We start from the raw sequence: 22,504 nt of genomic DNA, 5'->3' as shown, positions 1-22,504 counted from the left end.
CTGACATGTAAAGGCACTTTGAGTGATCAGAAGTGCTAAATGAACACATCGTATTCACCATTTACACTGCTGTCTTAAAGCAGAAATTCACTGCAGATCGAGAATAGAAAAGTTGGATGTAATTATGTATAATTTGTTCATGATAACAGAACATAAAGTAACTCTACAGTAAGATTAATCTCATTAAGTAACATTACATCACAGCTGAAGATGCTATATTGGTTTTCTGATTTGTTCCCCTCTTAGAGTTCCCCTCACCTTTTTTGCTTTTATCTGTTTTCTATTGTACACTTGTTTTTACCTGCACTTTTAACATTTAAATGTAAAGCAACTTTGAGTTTTTGAAAAGTTCTCTATAAATAAAATTTATTATTATTATTATTATTATTATTATTATTATTATTATTATTATTATTATTATTAGAGGTGAAGAAACAAAATGACAGTGCCTTCTTTTTCTTTGTGGTTAAAAGATATTGACTCCAACATCTCAGTTAATTTATGCGTTCCGTTTTATTTAAATATCCTAAGCCATTTAGCTGCCAACCATACAATTGATCAAAGTCATATGTCCAAAAACCTTTGCTGAGCCTGGTCCAAATTACTGTAGTATGGTCACAAATGCTCAAGGCAAGATCACCCTCTACTGGACAAAGAGGGAAACTGCTTTCTGAAACTGCTTTTTTATCTTTTCTTTAACCCTTAAAATAAATTCGACTTAGAATAATATCTGAGAGCAGTACTAGTAATTACACCATCCAACAATTGGTTCTTCTTTGAAAAGCTGCTTACCTTGTGTTTGTAGAGAGCATGGTCAGCGTGTCAATAGTTCTGGCACAGCACCAGTGAGTTGGTCCTTAAGACTTTGATACAGTACTTTGGTTTAGAAATATAAAACTTTATCAGAACTTTAATCCTGAATTTTATTTGTGGTAAAGCGAGCTATTACAAATTTCTATTTCATGCACATAAAAACGATTTAGAATATAGCCAATAGGGAGGGCTGTTACAAAAACAAGACGTTTAGGGTTTGACCAATGGGGTGTCCGAATGATTTGAAGTGGGTGTTACTTCCTGTTGGGGGGATCATATGACCAAAATTGAAGTCGTATGAGTTGAATTTGCTGATATAGCTCTTGCATCAACAACAATGGTACACCGAGTACAGAGGAGACGATAAATCAAGGTTCGTATCAAGGATGTCGACAACAATAACCCGGGGAATCACTTTAACCGCTTTGTTTAGCTTGTACTTTACTGTTCTTCATTCGCTTCCTCCACAATCGTTGATGTTGTTTATGTGCTAGTTACAAGCCAGTGAATATTGGGTTGAGTGTGGAGCTAGACTCTAAACAAATATTATGTGAAATGAATTAATCGTATAAGGCCCGCGTAAATTACCGTTTTACTTGCTGTCGAACTACTTTTGTTGTTTTCACCGGGTGTCAAGTCATTGTTTGTGCAACCATAGACGCGTGAAAAAGGGAGCAGACTACGGTTTAATCTTTGAATTAATTACTTAATTCATAAAGCTGTGATCATATTTATATAGTTTATGACATAAATGCTTTTTGTCTTTTTCTTTAGCTTCCTTCTTATGTCGTAGTTGGGGACTTACACCATGCCTTCAACAGCCCTTGATTCCACTTTCACATGTAGCTGAGCCTGAGATCTTTGTACACCATGGATCCTGACCAGCAGACCAGCACACTGCCCCAGCCTAGTGCAGAATACTTCTCATGGGACTACCGCTTCCAGCTTGTTGGCCTGGGCTTTGCCTTCTATACAGCAATATTCCTCCTCTCCCACCTCCTGTCTTTGGCTGTGTCACGTACCTACAACTCCCTGCTGGCTAAAGAGAAGGTTTTTTGGAACCTTGCAGCAACTCGAGCAGTATTTGGGATTCAGAGTTCTGTAGCTGGTCTCAGGGCCCTGACTGAGGACTCAGCGTTATTCAAAGACAGAGTAAGGGGACAAGAAGACTGGTCGTGGTTTAATGTCCTTACAGCGACAGGTTTCTTTGTTTTTGAGAATGTAGCACTTCATACCTCCAGTGTGGTATTCCGGTCATTTGACCTCCCACTGGCAACACATCATTTCTTCGCCCTGTCAGGTTATGCAGGGGCAGTGGTGTGGGACTCCCTGGGACACTTTCTGCCAATGGTTACTCTCCTGCTAGAGATGAGCACGCCATTCACCTGTATATCCTGGATGTTACTGAAGGTAGGAGCTCTACAGGGTTTTGTGTTGAGTAAAACTAACTTTCATCATAAGATGTTAATTATTTTTATATTTGAGCAGTAGTACTACTTTTATCAACCATTTTCTTGCATAGCCTTGCAAGCTACCTCTAAACTGTGGAAGTGTCACCAGACACAGTTCCTCTTTGGTCTCGTACAACTTGTGATATTAAAAAAGGTTAAGAATAGCATTCTTTGAAAGAGGAAGTCCTGTTAAAAGTCAGCCGCTGAGCTTTCTCTGTTCTTCCAACTCTCTGACTTTACTTAATTGCATGGTATCTACAGACATTCAAATTTGTCATAATATAGACTAAAGAAAATAATTCCTGCTCCAACCCAAACTAAACTTTCTCTTAATCTTTTTCACCCCTATGACAGGCTGGCTGGGCCCACACCTTGTTTTGGAAAGCCAACCAATGGGTGATGATCCACACATTCCACTGCCGAATGGTGCTTACATACTACATGTGGTGGATAACTCTGACAAACTGGGAAGAGCTCATCACCCATGTGGCCTTACCCCCAATTCTGCTCTTCTTTATTGGCCTCGCTCTGCTCACACTTATCATCAACCCCATCTGGACGCACAAGAAGACCATGCAGTTGCTGAATCCTGTGGACTGGAACTTTGGCAACAAGCCTGCACCTGTAAATGGCTCCATGAAGGGTCAGTCTGCAGTTTCTGTCAAGCCTCATGACAGCTGAGGTGATCTGAAGAGGTCATAAAAGATGCCAAAGTTTTTTTTTTGTTTGTTTGTTCTTTCTTTTTTAAGGAAGGATGATGTTGCTTTCACAGTGATGGAAGTCAGATTAATTTGGCTTTGTTTTGACAACAGGGAACACCAGGTCAGATGTACTACATGGGAAATTATACTTCAAACAGCCTTTCAAGGGGAACTATGCCTGTGCGATACTTTTTTGATGAATTTTGCATAAGGCTTCACATATTTTAGAAGAGACGTTAAGTGCTCTAGTGGGTTAACTCAGTTTGTGTTAGATAGGTGTGGTTGTGGAGAACAGTGGAATGGGGTCTTTCTTGTTTTCATCACCTTCAGGGGACTGTGTTGTGTGACACACCCACCTTGCTGGTTGTAATATGTTTTTTCTTAATGATGAAAAATACACATTACAGCACAAGCAACTGTGTAATATTAGTATATTGGGAAAAATCAGTTTGTACCAGTAGTTCACTTGGGATATTTAATTAAGTTAAAAGAAATGCGTGAACATGTTTACTGTTTAACTTCAGTGTTTGTGCTTTGATGCTTTACGAGGCCTTCCTCCATAAACAGCTTATCTGTGCATAACCACAGCTTCTCTCTTCTGTTGATACTAACAGTCCAGTTGATCTTTTAGAAGTAGAAGTGTAGTAGCATCTCATGGAGTGTGATTCGATACAATAACGGCATACCAAAACAGTTCCATAAAAGTTACACCAACAATTTGACTAATGTCACCAACACCTCATTCCTGCTTTTACTGCAGTTCTTCAGCACTGAATGTGTAGCTTACACAGGTAAATCAGTGAACCTTAAGATCAACCTCTTCATATGAGTCACATTGGTTGTTTTTAACTGTGAATCCCTTTTCAATAAGGAGGGTGAAATATTTACTTGTGTCATGAAAGGAAAGGCCTTCAACAGAATCTCCTTTGTTGGTGGACAAAGCTTGGCACGATCCACACCACAAAGGCTCTTTTGTTAAAAATGTAGATGTAATGTTGCAAAACTGAAGCAGTACAGACACAGACTGACCTAGCATCGTCTTGATCATGAGGATTCTGGCATTTTGTTTCAAGCAAAGCTGTATTTAAGGCTACATCATGATTCAAATGGGATTTTTTTTTTTCTAATACACTGTTCTCATTCAGGTGGAAGCCCTATTACTGTTTGTGCATTGTTGTATATCACAGATTGATCTTTTTTTCTGTTATCACTGCTTTAAGTACTCACATTTCTCAGGGTCCTGAAGCAAGGATGATAGTGGCAATAAATGTTTTTTAGACATTCAAAAGTTACCATAAGTATTAACAGTATGAGTTTTTTTTTAAATCTTGGAGTCAGTTGAGCCTCAGATTTTCAATAGTGTTAGACATCTAACATTTCATTGTCTGGGTTTTATCACAAAATGCAGATTTAATGATTTATCTATGTAACTTAAGAATTCTTTTGAGAAACACCGGCTGATGTAGAAATATAGGCTGTGTTCTCACCAAGATTATCCAGATGACTAAGACTTGTGAATTGAATCATCAAGATAAGTGCAAAAAAACTACTATTTGTTCCGTTAAAATCCTGATACTTTGGTCTGTGTTGCATAAGCTTAAGAACAAGATATTGTTTAATTTTGATGCTGTATTTGCTTGAAGAATGAGTGTTGTATACTAAAAGACTTAACATACTGTGTGTGTTTGGAATGCATTGAGTTTGGCTTCAACAATAAAATGTTTTTTTAATATTTCAAAAAAAAAATTCTCCTTGGGTGTATTACTTGTATAATTTTGAAACGTCTGCGTAGAGTCAAATCTGCCTCTAGGTGGCAGGAAAGGAATACATATCACAAAAAGTTTCTGTCAGAATCACACAGTTTTATGTGGCTTTTGGCAGCCCCTGTGTAGAAAATGCTCTGTCTTATCTCTACTGGTTCTGCCTCTGTGCGTGTTAACGGTGTTCTTCTTTTAGTGTCACTTACTTTCTGTCATTTCCAATAAAAAAAGCGAACATGCAAAGACATATATGTTGTACGTCACTTCAACATGTCCCGGAATCACACAAACGTTTAGCAAATAAACTCTTTTCATATAAATCATGATGCTAAGCAAACAGTGTCATTCATTTAACCACAAGTGAGACTCCCTCCACTCACGGACCAGCCTCAAATCCACCATCATCTCCGGACAGCTGTTTCAGCCACCTCACACGTCACGTGGGCAGCTTGGAACCGCTGCGCCCGAGCGGAGCCGATCCTACGGGAGAAGACGTCGGAAGCTGTGATTGACGTTTTAAGCAGCCAATCACAGCTTGTCCAAGTGAACTCGGGGCCAATCCCCTTCTTCGGTGAGATACAGGGTTTTCATGGATGGAACAAGCCTGCACCGAAAAAAAGTGAAGTTAAAAGAGGGACTCTAGGCGAGAACTGGATATGTTTGATGTGGTTTAAGATTGTTGAAGCTTTAAATGCATTGCTTTTGACACTTATACGGCATTACCGCGAAGGGACACGGTATTTTTCTGGAGAAAAGTCATTAAATGGTAAGTCGTGGACATTTTTTTGAAGTTTCTGGCAAAGTTTTGAACATCTTTAACATAACCGTTTTGCTAACTGGTAGTACAGGTGAGCAGTGACGTGACGCTAAGTATCCGATATAAAGTTATACGATGTATTTCTTTTGCGTTTTCCCTTAAGTTTTGGTGTATTTTTGTCCTCTTGCACAGTGGATTGGGAGATGGTATAACGTGGCGCTCCAGCTAACTTGGCCAAGTAACACTGTCACTACCTGCTACAGGAAAGACAGTCCTTAGTTGTTTTTTTAATTATTTACTATATCTAAAGCTTTGAGTGAATACGAAATTAACTTGATACACGTTTTCTTAAAACTTAGTCGACGGTTTGATTTGACACATTACCTGGACAGTATACTTATCTATATCCACAAGTTCGGGGTTTTAGTGTTGAGCACATCCCCCTAACTCCAGTAAAGCCCCTGTTCCTCTTCAGAGATGCTGTTGCAGGTGCAAGTTGGCTCTTAGCTTTTATAATGTTGAATTTAAAGAATGTCAAGTGTGTTATTTTGGTTATAACCACGCTAAAGTCACTCATCTCACACAGAGAAAGAGAAATGTATGACAAATGTAGACAAATAGATGTCTGCTTGAGCTGCACCAGTCTGCCCTGCAACAAATTCAAGTAGTCATGCATAGCATTCCTCCATGAAAGCACTGCAAAGCTTCAGCCAGCTGGAAGATTGGTCTAAACAGCTACTAAAATCTTCCTTATTAATCAAGCAGTTTTCCCTTGGAGCTGCTTTTATTTGCAGGAAAAAAGGAAGTGGTGTCAGTAATCCATTTAGCTTAACCAAGCTTAAAGAAAGTGTATAAAGTCAGAGGGGCCTTTGGTTATCTTTGCTCTGACTGATGTGAAGCTTGTCTAGTTGCTTGCTCCATGCATGTACAAGATGGAATAGATAGAGTCTTGTACACAAATATTTGTACACTCAAAAAAAAAAAAAAACCTCCTTTGGAAATTTGTTTAGCAAATGAACCAGGGTGGTGTGCTGTGGATACTGATGCTTAATGCCTCTTACTGCAGTAGCACACGGAAAAGTCTTTTTTTTCCTTACTCAGATGTCCATATGTACGCACTTGAGCTAGCAATAAAAAGGCAATATAAATTTTATCCTCGTCAAACCACAGCTGCTACAGTGGATTTTTTCCGACACATTCAGTGTATTATTTTTATTTTTCTCTGGCACTAAAGGGAAGTAAACATATAGATAGTTTCAATTCTTCTGGCCAAACTTCTATATTGTCAGCAATCAAAGATAATTCCTGAAGTATTTATGAAAAGGCAGTTTTCTGTTTACCATGACTTAGGCTGTGATGTCAGAGGACACAGCGGTTTAGCAAAAAGACATACCAGTCATTTCTAAAAAAGGCAGTCATGGATTTGCTGTCCACCCGTCACTACCCCACTGAGGATCCTCTCAGATAAAACATGGATTAGCAAAATAGTTTATCAACAGCTGGGGAAGGAAAGCGACTACTCCTCTGCAGGTTGATGTGTGAAATTGTTCCCATACCAGACAAAACCACAGTCATACCAAGCATTTGTCATGTGGATTAAGAAACTATGAGACTTTTTTTATTTTTGCACAAACCTCACCTTACACTGCTGCTTGTATAAGTTATATGGTAAGTTTGCTTTTATTGTAAAGAGCAGAGACACAAGGGAGGAAGAAGAAAGGATATAGATGGTCTGACTCTGCTCTTGGAAAGGATGAGTTAATGTCAGGAATCAGTGGCAAATATGGCTCCAAAAAGCATCTCCACCCTTTGAAGTCAGAGTATTAACTTGTACTGCTACAAGAGTACAGATGTCTGCTGTGATGATACTGTAGTAGCATTGAGTTCCTCCATTCATTTTGTAATAAAGGTTAGAGCCTAACTCCATCCAGTAAACAAAAGCTCTTTGAAGCAGCAGCTCATCCATCGCTCACTACACACAAGATAGTGTTCTTCTGCTTCTGGTGTGGCTTCCAGCGCTTTAGTGTGGCTCACTGGGTGGGTGGAGACCAGTAAGGAGTGACAGCCAAGACTGTGGCTGTCTCTGTTTTCAAATGGACACCACGGTTTGAATATTTTACTGCCGCAGTCTTTCATTTTGTCCTGTGGGGGGCCTTTGTCACATTATGGGAGCTGCTCAAGTAGTTAGAATATCATCAAAAAGTTTATTTTTCCCCATGAGTTAATTCAAAATATGGATACAGTTTTTATTCATCTATGCATTTATTGTACTTCAGTCCCTTTTTTGTTTGAATTTTTATAACCATGGCTTTTTGCTCATGTAAATGAGAAGTCAAGTTTCTCAGTTTATTTGAATATCAGGTCAATAAAAAGGATTTAAAATACAGAATAACTCTTTTAAGACTATTTAAACTTCTAAATTGATGCAACTTTGCAGCTTCCCTGTAGTACTGTGAGTAGAGATGGGTGCCTTTTCACATTTGAAACGATACGGTACTGATGCCCGATACCTGGCAATTGGTCCCGGTACTCAACGGTACCACTTTTTGGTACTTTTTTGTGTTTATGTGGTAAAAAATATTAATTTGTTTAATAATAAAATATTTCATTTTTCAATTTAATACAATTATTATACAATATATAACCTTGCAATGCTGTGTTCATGTCCAACATGGAAAAGCACCTACTCTTCCACTCCGTCACAGTCACAAAGACGCATTTAGGTACCTAAATGTGTTACCTTTTGGTTTTACGTGAATCAGTATGTGGTACTTTTGACAGAATTAGGTCAGTACCTATAAAAGTACCTAATTCGGTACCCATTCCTAACTGTGAGCTACTTGTCGATGGAGAGCCTGTGTCTCACTGGAGTACTTGGCCAAATCACTAGTCAGCAGCACCGAGCGAACCTGAGTGCATAATGTTGGAGTTAGAGCTGATAACTGTTGAGCAGTTCATGTTGATCATACTGTACTGCAAGGAAGAAAAGTCAATCAGAGTGGACAGACAACTCAGGATGGTGGTGATACTAGAAATATCTGCCACCAAGAGGACCAGGCACAGGGCTTGCAGTCTGCTTTGTTTTTTTATGCATGGTGGTGCTTTTTTTGCCTGGTTTTGTACTTCTGAGTCTTATAGAATGCCTTCGTAGCATATGAGGGTGGGCTGAAAAGTTCATAGCCTGACTAGGAAGGAGTTATGCCATACTGATGTAACTCAGCATGCATTAAATTCAACATTTCCTGACATTTACGGCATGGTTTATTTTTCAACACGGTGTGTATTTTCTTGGGTTGTTGCCGTGGCTGGACCTTGGGTCATCTCCAAGGCTCTCCCTACCCCTCTTGAATTCAGCCGCTCACTTATTCACAGTTGATAAAGCTGCAGCATCATCCCCTAATGTAGCAACCATGTCAGTGTGAATGTCCTTAGGGGTTAACCCCTTTTCTGCAGATATTTGATAACACCAGGGGGCCAAATTTTATCCATATTTACAAAATGTCTCTGGTTCTGCTTTCCAAAGTCCTGAAACACTACATCAGCGCCACTTCATACAAAAATAAACCACGCTAATAAACCATGCTGTGAGTGTCAGAAATTGTTAAATATATTGCATGCCAAGTTTCATCGCCATGGCATTACTCTTTCCTAGTCAGGCTACGAACTTTTCAGCCCTCCCTCATACACCATAGGCCCAAGTTTCCCTGAAGCTTTACTCAAAAGCTGCCGTAGCCTAGGCCTCGGCTGATATCATGTTAATGCTATATTTTTTTTCAAATTCAATAAACCTTTATTTCTCAGGAGTATTTTTTATTAATGTAATTGGATCAGTAATTATGTTTCAGGTGGGCGCGTGGGTTTTTTGTGTTGCCTTTTTTTGTTGCTGCACACTGGCTCATCTGTGTTGATGGGCTCACTTTGCTCATTGGGTTTAAAGCTGAAATATTTCTGGGGCTGCAGTGTTTCACTTCACTATCATCTTTTGTCCTCCTAATTTCTACTTTGTTTACCTGCATCGCCCTCTTGTCACTTTCTGCGCTATGTGTGTTTGCGCTCGCCTGATGCTTACAGCCCCACATCCCTCAAGAGACAACGATTTTAGAAGACTGACAAGAGTGTTCACTCTGTTCACTCTGCTACGGAACAAATGGGCCCAGGTGACCCTTGACATCCAGCCCGTTTTAAAGGCAAGAGAAAAGGAAAACTAACATGTATGCATGGCGATATATATCATCAAGTATATTTAATTTATCGTATGATTGAGTTATTGACTATTGTCCCAGGTCTACTATAGCCTGCCAGGCACTTCGTCCAAAATATAACAAAACAGGAAGACAAGGCAGACTGCAAGCCCTGTGATTGGTCCATAGGTAAAGTTGTGATTTTCTGCATTAACAGCATTACTTGTATTGTTATGAGTTGATATTATTTTTCATCGCCTCCAGTGTCTCCCCTTTTTCTTACAGTAAGTTCTGATCAACTGTTGCAGAGCGAAGCAAACACTCACGTCGGCTACTTCAGGGTAAAGTCAACCCAGAGCCAGGCACACATTAAGCCAGTGTTAGTGTGGATCCATGTGCCCTAGCAAAGCAATCAGACTGCAGCATTGAAATTTTGGCATTGTGGGTAGGTGCCAAGTCCTGCTGGAACGAGATCAGCATCTTAATGAAGCTTGTCAGTTGATAAATGCATGAAGTGCTCAGCTGTCAAGGCAGCAGTATTCTCCATTATTGTTTTTGACGGTACTGAATCAGTATTTAAGTTGTTCCATGTGATGAATCTAGAATACATTTAATTAGAGGTGTCCCAGTCCGATATTGATATAAGATATTGGTCCGATATCAACAAAAAAAACAAGTATTGGTATCGTATTGGAATGCATCAAAAATCTCTGATATAAGCACTTTCTGTTACCCATTGGTTAATAATAAATGGGTCAGTTTTTCCTCATACCTACTGTTGCTGATTACTGTTCTTTGTTTGAATAATATCACTGAATCAAGCCTTTTCTAACATGACAGACATACTACAAAATAAGTAATAAAAGTATGCATGTTTAATGCTGATATCATATGTGATTAATATCGGTATAGGCCGATACTCAATGCTGCAGTATCGGTATCGTATCGGAAACAATTGTTGAAGCTGCACCTTTACATGTATCTGATTTAAAACTGAGTCTAAAGGATATTAAAGAAAAGAATATTAAGTCTGATGGTGACATAACTAAAGCATGGCTCTGAAGATACAAACAGTGGGAGTATGATGTATTGTTATCTTTGAGTTACACGTAACGGTGGTAGCTTAGCATTGACTGCATTTGCATTACAAACACAGCTTCGGCGCTTGTTGCTAAATCCAGTAATTCCCTCACGTCTGTTTGATCACACCTCTGACATTGAATGAAAACACTGCAGCCCTGCAGGCGTGGTTATTGAAGCGTAATCCCAGCCATCCACTCCCATTAGGCCTGTAATTATAACTGCATACTGATGTGGAAGAGCAGACTCGTCCCTCTGCTCTTCTGGTTGTTTTCTTGTGAAACTTTCTCTAAGAGAGTTTTGTTTCTTGCAGAAAAACAGAAAATGCAGTGATAAGGGAGATTGTCATGCTTGTCAGGATATTTGATTCTATTTTGCTGACATTATGGATGAGCCAGACACACAGAGAGTCTAACTTTTGAATGTCATGTTGTGCCTGTTTGCGAGCTCCCCCACCCATTTGAGGTCAGGGTGGGTGGGAAAATGTGGCATGTTGTCAAGGCTGGTTGGCTCACAAAGTGTGGTACTGTGAAGGATTCAGGGTTGTTCCTGTGTGAGCCTCAGAGCTGAAGATTTAGGAAACAGACGGTGCTGTCTGGAAAAAAGTGGATGTAAATCAATTTGTTAAAAAGTTGTTCAGAGCACAGGTATGCTCACAGTGTTTGGAAGTTAAGAATGTATCTGATAGAGCTTTGATTTCGATATGGCATCTTACCTTTGTGACCAATTTTCCAAAATGCAGGGAGAAGAAAAAATATTCTCCACTTTTAAACAGCATGTCATCTATTAACAGTCTTTAAACTAACTGTATTATTTTTCCATCCCTGATGTAGAGTCTACTCAGAGAAAACTTTGTTGCTCATTAGCATTCTGCAGAGTGCTGACCTGTCCTTCCCTGAACCTCCACACAAACACTGTACAGTACTTTGTGAGGCCCGTCCGTCCACTCTTTGTATGCCCGGGATGTGCTGTCTTTCAGCCGGAGCCTGATTACTGTAATCCTGGCAGAAGGAGAAGACTGAGGCACACCAGTCAATAAAACATTCAGCACAAGAGCTGCAAAGCAAAAACAGACAATTTAAGCAGACTACAAGTCTACCTCTTTGTCTTTCTCTCTCCCTCTCTGTCAGACCACCCTCTTCTACAATCTTTTGTTTATGACTTTCAGCTTGTGTGTGGAATGTCACTTGTTGTTAAGTGTGCTCCAGAAACCTTTTCAGTAAAATCAAAACACCCATAAAACAGGATGGTTTAAAATAGCTGTCAGCTACACACACACACACACACACACACACACACACACACACACACACACACACACACACACACACACACACACACACACACACACACACACACACACACTCAATTGCTTCCATAACCGGTTGTTAGAGGATTAGGGGGAGATCAGGACAACATGAGCACACACAAAATGTGAGTTATGATAATAAGAAAGGTCTTTTTATACTGGTTAGCATATGCTTTGTCTGTTAGAAGACCATACCATTTGAATTCTGTGACAATGCTGGAAAACCACATTTTTAGTTATTTATTCTTGGTTTAAAGGTATAAGGAATTTTCCTAATTTGTAAGTAAACACAACATTCAACTTGGCTCCTCCTCCTTGGCTCAGTGCCAGCAGCAGCACACACTTACGGCACACACCATGACAACATGAACACACTCACTAGCCCAGGCTAGTCACAGATATTTGGCACATACCTGGTTAGCAGAATTCCAACTCACATCGCTCTTCTTGCTACTCTACAAGTGCACAAAAGTGAGTTAGTTCCTATTTGGTTGTGTTTTTCTTTCTCTGTGCTACGTCCACTATCCTAGCCGCTTGGAATAGCTTCTTCCACTAGCTAACCAACACGCAAAGTCACTTGTGCATAGGGATGGGTACCGAATTAGGTACTTTTTTAGGTACCGACCGAATTATGTCAGAAGTACCGGGTATCGAAAAAATCAAAAGGTACCATGTTTAGGTACCTAAACGCATCCTTGTGACTGTGAGGGAGTGAAAGAGTAGGGGATTTTCCATGCTGGCCATGAACACAGCATTTCAAGGTTATAAATATTGAAGAATAAATATGTTAAATTGTAAAAAATATTTATTTTATTATTGAACAAATTGATATTTTTTACCACATAAACACAAAAAGTACTGAAAATTGGTACCATTGAGCACCGGTACCAATTGCCAGGTATCGGGCATCGGTACCATATAGTTTTAAATGTGAAAGGTACCCACCCCTACTTGTGCACTGGGGGTAATGTGATTGGCTGATGTAACCACACATACTTTCCACCCAGAAATGCCTCAGTACAACCAAAACATCAACATACAGGCTGAGGAGAGGGTTGAGGCAGACACAGACTCTAACACAGGTAGAGAGGCCCATCAGAGACATTTTTTTTTAGGAAAAATCTGCAGGCCCTACCTTTAAGGAGTTCAAATATTGTTTAAAAAAACTTTTTGTGTCGAGTGTGTTAAATCTTTTTGATCTTTATAAGATCCATCTGTCAAACCACTATAAAGTTGACCTATAGACCCTCATAGCTCGTTTAATCCTCCTCTCTTTGGGTTTCAACACAATGTACACACTGTCAACAAGCTTTAGATCCTTGTCGTTGTCTTTTTAACACAGGTTATTAGTTATACACAGGTGAGCAAATGATCTGCATTACTCCAGCAGACCAGATGACTGTTTTCCTGTCTGTAGAGCACAGCTCAGGCTTCCTCAGCGTGTAATGACACGCTCAGCTGAGTCTGTCATCAGCTCTACGGCAGAGTTTACTCATCTGCTGTCTTCTGCTCTGTTCTCAATCATTGTGAAATGATAGATGGTGATACAGCACCTTGTAATTAAACACTGAAGAGATAAAAGAAGTAATACATCAACAACGGTCAGTAGTTTGTTGTCATCTGGTTTACAGTTTATATGGTTAGCTTCACCTTTTCTGCTTATTTAGCACAGTGTCAATGCGTTCCTGTTGATAACATCCAGCCACTCAAACATGCTTTAGATGTTTGGAGTTCTTTTGTTTAATAGTTTGTCTTATTTAGATGTAAATTTTCAGTGTTTTTATGATGCACACCACATTTTTAATCACTCACACCACAGGCTTTGCAGTTTGTACTTTGGGTTGCATTTAGCTCACTTCAATCCAGTTTGTCATTGTCATCACAACTTTCTACAATTGAAGATTCAACTTGTAGAAATCCTTTTTTTAGAAAGAGGGAACTGTTGTTAACTACTAAATATGATTTCTCTCTCCTGTGCCCCTGTATCGAGATGAGCACACCTGAAAGTCCCCCACCTCCTCCTTCCTTTTCCTTCCTGTCTTCGAAATGAAACAATGCTTCTGAAGACAGAGATGAGTCACCCCTCAAGGCGTCTGCCAAGGCTGGGCTGTTGGTTGTCAATCTAAGTCATTTTACAACCATGTGTGTCATACAGTGTATATCTCAGGCTGTGCAGGGCCCTGCTGCCTGTCCATCTATATAACACTTACTTCTCCCCCTTACACTTCTCACTGTGTATTCAGTCTTTCCTCAGGCTGTGTTTTTTAGGTATACCTGCCTGTTAGCAGGAGCTTTGTCTGCCAACCACGCTGACTTTGCAGACACTAGTCCTGTGTTCACATCAACTGTTGTGGCCTTGTTCCCGATGAACGAGGTGGAGGACAAAGAAGCAGAGGATTTCACATTATCTGTAGACAAAACAAGCTTTGACACACACTGACTTATCCTTTCAATCTTGTTTTCTGCATTACTGAGGTGTGGGTTCGTCTTGGTGAGAAAGCAACAGTTGTAAACTCAAACTGTGGCTTGTTTTGAAATATATCGATCCCCATGGGGCGTAGTTTGTTGCTGACATGTCACAACAATGGCAGCTTTATGTCACAGCATGATGTCATGGCTCTGCTATCTATCCCAGTGTATATTAACAAGCTGAGGAAGTCAGGAAGAGTTATCCAAGGGGAGGCTTTGACAGAAACTGTCACCTCTGGATACGGTTTTGTTCATCAGCAAACAAAGGCTTTGCTGCTGAGGAATGTGATGCTCCTCATGCCCATGCAGGTCCAAAGGTCTCTCCTGCCCCGGCATGCTAATGACATTTCCCTGAGTGGAGGTGTGCGGTTGTTAAGAAGCCAAAACTTCACACTGACCGCTGCACCTGAAGATGCACATGCATGTTGGGATTTATTTGGTTAAGCCTCAGAGTTTTTATGGCCTAAGGAAATCTGCAGACATCAGAACTTTTTTTAATCACACTGTTTTTACAACCTGTGGTATCATGAAATCTTTTTAATAATGAAGTGTGCTATCAATTTTTCAACGTGGTTGAGTTAGTGGTTGCCTCTAGTTGTGTTTTATTATCTGTTCTACATTTTATTGTGCATGATCCAGAAAATTCCCCAATAAGTAGTTATTTGTATTTATTGAACACTTCATTTCTGCTAATAAAAGAAGCTTTTTGACCTCCTGTCTTTCATTACACCCCCTCTGGACAAAGCCGTACCTCTTATATTTTGCTGATCTTGTCCTGGACATGTGTTAAGCAGTAGTTTCTGAGGGAACCTCTCATCCTGCTCATACGTAACATGCAAACGTATGACTCATTGAGAATCTTTGCTCTGAAATTTTTGGGCCATATAGATACATCCGTACTAGCTTTGAACCTGTTTCACAGCAAGTCATATCTTCTCTTCCAGTAAAATCCAAGCGGCAACCTCTGGTCTGAAAATATGAGACAATGCGGAAGTGCTAAAATCTGCTGTTTCTCAAGTGTCCACTTGAGGCTGGCCCCAGAAGTACCATAGCATATTTACATCTCCTCTCTGATTCGCTAATTTCACAATCAGCACACACTGTACGTGGGGTGAATTTTTTTCTAACTCAGCAGTTCAGAAGGAACTAAAATTGTAAGCTTGCCCAATCAGAGGCAGAGCTCAACAGCTCAGTTCAAGTGACTGACAGTCGCCCTATAGCTGTACTCGAAGCCACTCTCACTTCCAATATGGCCACGATTGCTGATCTGCTTCAAAAGTCTGTCTCAGAAACAGATGGATGACGTTGGGGAGACTACATCTAATAATCACACAGTCTGTGGTTAAATCAGATAAATCCTACATTTTAGAATAATCTGGTCCAGTGTCACTCTGAAACTTCTTCGTATGGCTTGGTCATAGCTCCAACTTCCCTACAACGGTCTCTGCTCTTCTGGTTTCTCCACAGGGTATGACCCATCAATTATACAGTGGCTAAGCATGTTTATTCCCATGACATCACACATACCCACAATTAGCATGAGAATCTTATGTCCACAGCAACACGTGGCTGTGTCAACAGCCCCAAGGAGCATTATAAGAGCTTCCTTTGTTTTCATTCACTCGTTCATTTGTCTGATTAGCTTTGGTTCAGACTCTGTTGTTGACACAAAAGGTGCCAGACCGTGACAAAACACGACCATGCTGCTTGGCTGACAATGTGCTGCTGTGAGAAAATCAACACTGAAGAATAAGAGAGGCTGGCTTTTCAGGCATTAAATGGTTTAAGTGTGTTACGTGTGATGTATTGAAACCTTCATTAGTTGGATTTAAATCAGTAAATACTGTGTGCATTAACTGGTTTATTTTGCAGTTTACTTATGTATGTCTTTTCCTTTTAGGAATGTGTGTCAGTGTAGATGATCTGCTTCATGCTGCTGTCTGAAGAGCTTGGGCAGGAGACCAGCAGCAAGTATGGACGTGGAAGACTTTCCTCCCCCACCTCCGGAAGGTAAAGTCAACAGAGCTATTTCACTCCCACGTGCTGTGTACCTTTGACCTTAACTTTACAGAGCAACTTCGAAATTTGATGATAGGAGTAGATATTTGTAGGGCCGGTTAGCTCAGTTGGTTAGAGCGTGGTGCTAATAACGCCAAGGTCGCGGGTTCAATCCCCGTACGGGCCATAGGGGTTTTGAATGGGGATACATGATCATGGCAGTGTGTATTCATTCACGTGAAAAGGTACACACTCTGTCATACACCCACTGAAATACAAAGTTAAAAAAGGGGATGATGTTTCTGTGACTTGATTGCGAGACAAACATTTTTAGGATCTAACCTGCTTTGCCAACTAGGTATTTCAAAGTGTCAAGTAGAACTTGAGGAAATGATCATTTTTTTATGCACATCAAATATATAAAATATTTTAACTGATCAGTTTTCAAACTACACTGTCACACTAAGTATCCAGCCTGGAAAATTTGATATATTTCATACCGCATACTACAGTATCTGTCATTTTTTCCTTCTATAGAATTGGCAAAATACAGAAACCTGTGACAGAAACAACACACAACAACCACATTTATATTTTCGAATCAAGGCAGCAGTGAGTGAAATTAAAAACATGTTGAGCAGTGTTGTAAAACTGGAAAATAAAAAGTTATTTTCAGTTACGCCCTTGGGAACTGATAAACATTTTCACACCTCCACGCAGATGTAAAGGAAGGGCCTGATTTGGTTTGTTTGCAGCTGAAGTCACGCTTCCTCCTGTCTCCTGCTGTGTTTGTCTTTGCCCCACCCTCGATCAAAGCCACTACGCCGCTGACGCTCCTCAGTTGTAGGTCAGCAAGCACTGACATTCATTTAGTCATTTTTAAATAAAGACACTTCTGTCACATTCATGCATTTTGCAGACATAGCAGAGCAGAGTAGAAAGACAACAATGCCACCTTGTTTCTTTATGTTTTGGATTTGTTCCGACTTGTTGACAAATGACAGGGTTGGAGATTTACTCCACTGCACAATGACCCACACCCATAAAGTTAGGGATGTCCCAAACTGGATCTTGAGTATCATATTGGAGCCTAACTTGACATTTTTAAATTGATCAGTTCTTATTCGGATCTTACATGGTAGTCGTCGTGTACAATTTGCTGATGCTAATTCATTGGTATAACAAGCACTTGGAGTCTGCCCAACCTGTAAAGTTAATGAGAAAATAATAAAATAAAGTATTTAACATTGATGTATAAGAGCAGCCACACTTAGCTTTATTACCGAACACATGCACAACCAGACACATTACAGCTCTTACATCTGCTTTACAGCACCCTACGGTAACTCTAAAGGGACATATGGTTCAAAAAGGCAAAAACAACACACAACTGTCTGTTAGCTTAGCATTAGCAATTTAGCATCTGTGTATGTTTCTGCTGAGCCTTGCAGCACCCTGAATTGATTCCTTTACTTTCCAGTTTCTGATGATTCAGGTTGGTTTAAGTTGTAATCCGGTTTGGGGCAAAATAAGCACTTAAATGACAAGAGAACAAACATTGGGCAGTTTCGTCAGTGTCGAATATTTACTTTCATAGTCTCGCATCATCTCAGGAGGGTTGTGTTCAGAGCAGCCTCAGATTTAAGCGCACTGTATTGCATGTACACAAGTTTATTTTCTTACCTCTTTTGCAAAGTTTATCACTGTCACTGGGAGTCGGTATCAGTAGATATTAGACACAAGAAATGGGATTGGTACTGAGGGCAAAAAGTGTTGTTAAGGACCTCCCTGCTTAAAAAAACTAGGTGAGAAAACAGTGAGAAATCTTGAAACATGGATAGTGAGCTGATCTGGAGTTTTTGAGTGTTTGGGAGCTGAACTCTAAAAAAATTTTTGTTCACAGTTTAAATTGTGTTGTGTTTTTTGAAAGAACTGCTGTGATAGAAAAGTGGTATCACCTGCTAGCTTCTGAGGGTCATCTTGTGGACACTTCACTTCCTGGAAAGCTGCTAAAGCTGGACAGTAGGAGTAAACAACTCAGATTCCTCCACTGCTGTGGACTGTGTGGGCAGCGGAACGAGGGAGTGAGGAGGCTAAAATGTGCTCTGCCGCTGTGAATACCAGACAATGTGCCTCAGTATTATGCTGAATACCCAGCAGCAACACACACACATACAACACACACAAACTGATGGACACACATTGCCTCCGGGGATAGACACAGGCCAGAGAAATCTTTCGTCTCCAGCTGGCCAGTCACTTGCTTTGTTGCCAGGGCGATGCTGGAGCGGATTGTAACCCGGTGACTCATTGGAGCAGATCATAATGTGGCACAGTGGAGAACAAAATCCATATTGTGATTGTGAATTGACAATGGACACCTCAGGAGGGGTTAGTGTGTCATGTTATGTAAAGGTGTGTGTTCACTGTCACTTTTCACACTGACGTTGTCCTTACAGTTCAAAGGAGTTAAGAGATCATTCTTTTTAGTTGAGATGTAAATCACATCACATACCTGCTTATCTAAGTGTGTGAACACCGATGTTGACCTCACTACTTTGAGATAAGGTCAGCATCCAGCACAGACCCTGTAATTAGGCTGCCTGCGTGCAGTTCCTATCAATGGACTCCTCTACACACAGCTCCAGATGTACTATTGAGTGGTCAGTTGTGACTTGTCAAATTGCCAAATCCAATCAAATCATGTTCTGTTTTATTCTGGCACAGTCAAGTGTTTCACATTGACATGACAGAGAGAGGATCAGGGGGCATGTTGAGACGATTATAGACGATGAATATTCATGCCAAAGTCCTCGACTGCTGCTGGCTATTAGCCAACGAGCCGTGCCTTACCACAGAGTCCCAAACCATTCATTATTTCACAGATGGAAAAAAGACAGATAGCATCTCTGAGTCCACCTTTACTTTCCTCACCTCTCTCCTGGTCTATTGTTAGTCAGAGGTGCAGATGACAAGAGGTCAAAGAGTTCACCTGAAACATCAGTCACAGAGCGTTTCCCCACGCTGTGACTACAGGGTGGAACGACCGCTCGTCAAAGCCTCAGGGGATTGTTCTGCTGATTTAGAGTTGTGTACACTTCTTCGAGGGACTTCAAAGTCATTACGTTTACTACTGGGAGTTTCTCTGAGTGAAGATTTACCTGCTCACTATGAGTGGACGGCTCAAACCTGGAGGCATGTTGTAACAGTGGACATGCTTCTTTTAACGGTAATAGTGTGTAAAAAGGAACCTTATCAGCTCACTCTAACGGTCCCATGAATAGTTAGGGTGACCTACTTCAGTGAGAACAATGTTGGAAATGTCTGGGAAGCACAAAGGATATTGGTATGTGAGTGCGAAAGAGTGTGCCTTGCCGGCGGGGGGAAGGGAGAGGTCAAAATGCCGAAACCCGGGATCGAACCAGGGACCTTTAGATCTTCAGTCTAACGCTCTCCCAACTGAGCTATTTCGGCGTATAGAGATTATGTCACGGGCTGGTGACTCAAATCCCCCCCACTGCAAGCAGGAAGCTTGTTGGGTTTCCCTGTGAGCTCAGTGAGGATATGAAAATAAAACTTAAGACTCACCGTTAATAACATCAAGCTGTGGTTACTGATGAAGTGCTCACGAAGAATCCGTGGTATGCTTGCAAAGAAATTTGTGACAGATTGAATGTCATGCTGTGAACTCAGGGAGACCTCCTGACTGTTGGCTTTCCATACAAAGCAACTGCACAGAGGAGAATTTAAGGATTGTGGGAGCTGTGGTTTTACTTTCTTTCAGGTTGAGTGATTTTAGCATCATGAACCCTGTTTGAATGATCTCCACATCATAGAATTCAAATTAAGTGTTTTGATTGTTTTCTTTAACTCAGCCCCTGTCACTGCTGCAGTTCTTCAGACCAAGACATTTAGCCAGCTGATAGGAGTCGAGTTGAGCGTGTCTAATCTTTTAACACACTCCATCACCTAACTGAGCTTCTCAGACTCAGACTGTATTCAACAGATCAGAAATAATCCAAAACTCTGGCTGCACTTCTCACTGGAGGGAGAAGCAGTTTTCTTTCCTGTCAGCCTAATTGCAGTGTGGAAAGTGGAAAGAGGTTTGTTGTTCCCTTCCTGTCTACTGCCAAGTGACTCCTATCATGTGAACTAGAAGCTTTGGAATGCTAACTATAGCTTGTAGCCTTGCCTCGGTGTGTGTGTGTGTGTGTTTCTGTAAAGTAGAGCAGCTGAGGGCAGATCCTTGATGTATGAAATTCTTTGAGAAAACACACTGCTGTGGTAAACCCCACCCCTAATTATAAGTGTGTGTGAGTCTCAGTCTTTAAACTTTTTACAGCCCAAAGACTACATCTGCCACCCACAGTGTATCTGTAAACCATCCATCCAACCATTTTCCACCGCTTATCCGGGGTCGGGTCGCGGGGCAGCAGCCTAAGCAGGGAAGCCCAGACTTCCCTCTCCCTGGCCACTTTGTCCAGCTCTTCCCGGGGGATCCCAAGATGTTCCCAGGCCAGCCTAGAGATGTAATCTCCCCAGCGTGTCCTGGGTCTGCCCCGGGATCTCCTCTTGGTGGGATGTGCCCTGAACACCTCACCAGGGAGGTGTCCGGGAGATATCCTCATCAGATGCCCGAGCCACCTCATCTGGCTCCTCTCAACGTGGAGGAGGAGCGGCTCTACTCCAAGCTCCTCCCGGATAGCCGAGCTTCTCACCCTATCTCTAAGGGAGAGCCCCGCCACCCTACGGAGGAAGCTCATTTCGACCGCTTGTACCCGCGATCTTGTTCTTTCGGTCACTACCCAAAGCTCATGACCATAGGTGAGGGTGGGAACAAAGATCGACCGGTAAACAGAGAGCTTCACCTTCGAGCTCAGCTCCCTCTTCACCACGACAGACCTGTGCAGTCTGCATTACTGCCGATGCTGCACTGATCCGCCTGTCAACCTCTCGCTCCATCTTTCCCTCACTCGTGAACAAGACCCTAAGATACTTAAACTCCTCCACTTGGGGCAGGATCTCATCCCCGATCCAGAGAGGGCACTCCACCCTTTTCCGGCTGAGGACCATGGACTCGGATTTGGAGGTGCTGATTCTCATCCCAGCCGCTTCACACTGGGCTGCGAACCGATCCTGAGAGAGTTGAAGGTCAGGGCTTGATGAAGCCAACAGGACCGCATCATCTGCAAAAAGCAGTGATCCAATCTTGAGGTCACCAAACCGTACCCCCTCGACACCCTGGCTGCACCTAGAAATTCTGTCCATAAAAGTTAGCCTTTTAACCACCTCGGCGACCTCAACCCCAGAGATGGAAGAGCCCACCCCTACATTCCCAAGCCCTGCTTCCTCCAAGGAAGACGTGCCGGTGGGATTGAGGAGGTCTTCGAAGTATTCCTTCCCCGATCCACAACATCCCGAGTCGAGGTCAGCAGCGCACCGTCCCCACTGAGCACAGTGTTTACAGTGCACTGCTTACCCCTCCTGAGATGCCGGATGGTGGTCCAGATCCTCTTCGAAGCTGTCTGGAAGTCGTTCTCCATGGCCTCACCGAACTCCTCCCATGTCGGTGTTTTTGCCTCGGCAACCGCTGAAGCTGCATTCTGCTTGGCCTGTCGATACCTGTCTGCTGCCTCAGGAGTCCCACAAGCCAAAAAGGCCCGATAGGACTCCTTTTTCAGCTGGACGGCATCCCTCACCACTGGTGTCCACCAGCGGGTTCGGGTGTTGCCGCCCCGACAGGCACCAACCACCTTACGGCCACAGCTCCGATCGGCCGCCTGGAGGCATGGAACAAAGCCCATTCGGACTCAATGTCCCCTACCTCCCCCGGAACACAGTTGAAGTTCTCCCGGAGGTGGGAGTTAAAGCTCTTTCTGACAGGGGGCTCTGCCAGACGTTCCCAGCAGACCCTCACAATACGTTTGGGTCTACCAGTCCAGTACTGACCTGCATCTTCCCCCACCATCGGAGCCAACTCACCAC

General features: G+C 41.8%; 2 protein-coding genes and 2 non-coding genes across 5 annotated transcripts in view; 3 read left to right on the top strand and 1 right to left on the bottom strand.

Moving 5' to 3' along the window:
* Positions 1–1,066: 1,066 nt before the first annotated feature.
* On the top strand, positions 1,067–4,970 carry cln8 (CLN8 transmembrane ER and ERGIC protein). The gene is made up of 3 exons (XM_074691279.1): positions 1,067–1,186; positions 1,588–2,223; positions 2,619–4,970. The coding sequence occupies exons 2-3, from the start codon at positions 1,684–1,686 to the stop codon at positions 2,943–2,945; spliced, it is 867 nt and encodes a 288-aa protein (XP_074547380.1). The 5' UTR covers positions 1,067–1,186; positions 1,588–1,683; the 3' UTR covers positions 2,946–4,970.
* Positions 4,971–5,307: 337 nt separating this feature from the next.
* arhgef10 (Rho guanine nucleotide exchange factor (GEF) 10) overlaps positions 5,308–22,504 on the top strand; it is a 64,381-nt gene continuing 47,184 nt past the window's right edge. The window contains exons 1-2 of one of the 2 annotated variants that reach the window (XM_074692236.1): positions 5,308–5,491; positions 16,422–16,531. In XM_074692236.1, the coding sequence (XP_074548337.1) occupies positions 16,495–16,531 (37 nt within the window). In that variant the 5' untranslated portion in view covers positions 5,308–5,491; positions 16,422–16,494. The remainder of the gene's footprint in view (positions 5,492–16,421; positions 16,532–22,504) is intronic. The other variant, XM_074692235.1, reaches the window with a different exon arrangement.
* trnai-aau (transfer RNA isoleucine (anticodon AAU)) lies at positions 16,633–16,706 on the top strand. Its single transcript has one exon. It is a non-coding gene; the product is annotated as a tRNA-Ile (tRNA).
* Positions 19,921–19,993, bottom strand: trnaf-gaa (transfer RNA phenylalanine (anticodon GAA)). Its single transcript has one exon. It is a non-coding gene; the product is annotated as a tRNA-Phe (tRNA).

Source organism: Halichoeres trimaculatus, unplaced genomic scaffold (genome assembly GCF_033239565.1).
Source record: "Halichoeres trimaculatus isolate MK-OKI-2021-1 unplaced genomic scaffold, fHalTri1.1 fHalTri1_scaffold_17, whole genome shotgun sequence".
NCBI classification, from domain to species: Eukaryota; Metazoa; Chordata; class Actinopteri; order Labriformes; family Labridae; genus Halichoeres; species Halichoeres trimaculatus.
The sequence above is the reverse complement of the archived record's forward strand: the minus strand, read 5'-3'. Positions and strand labels throughout refer to the sequence as shown.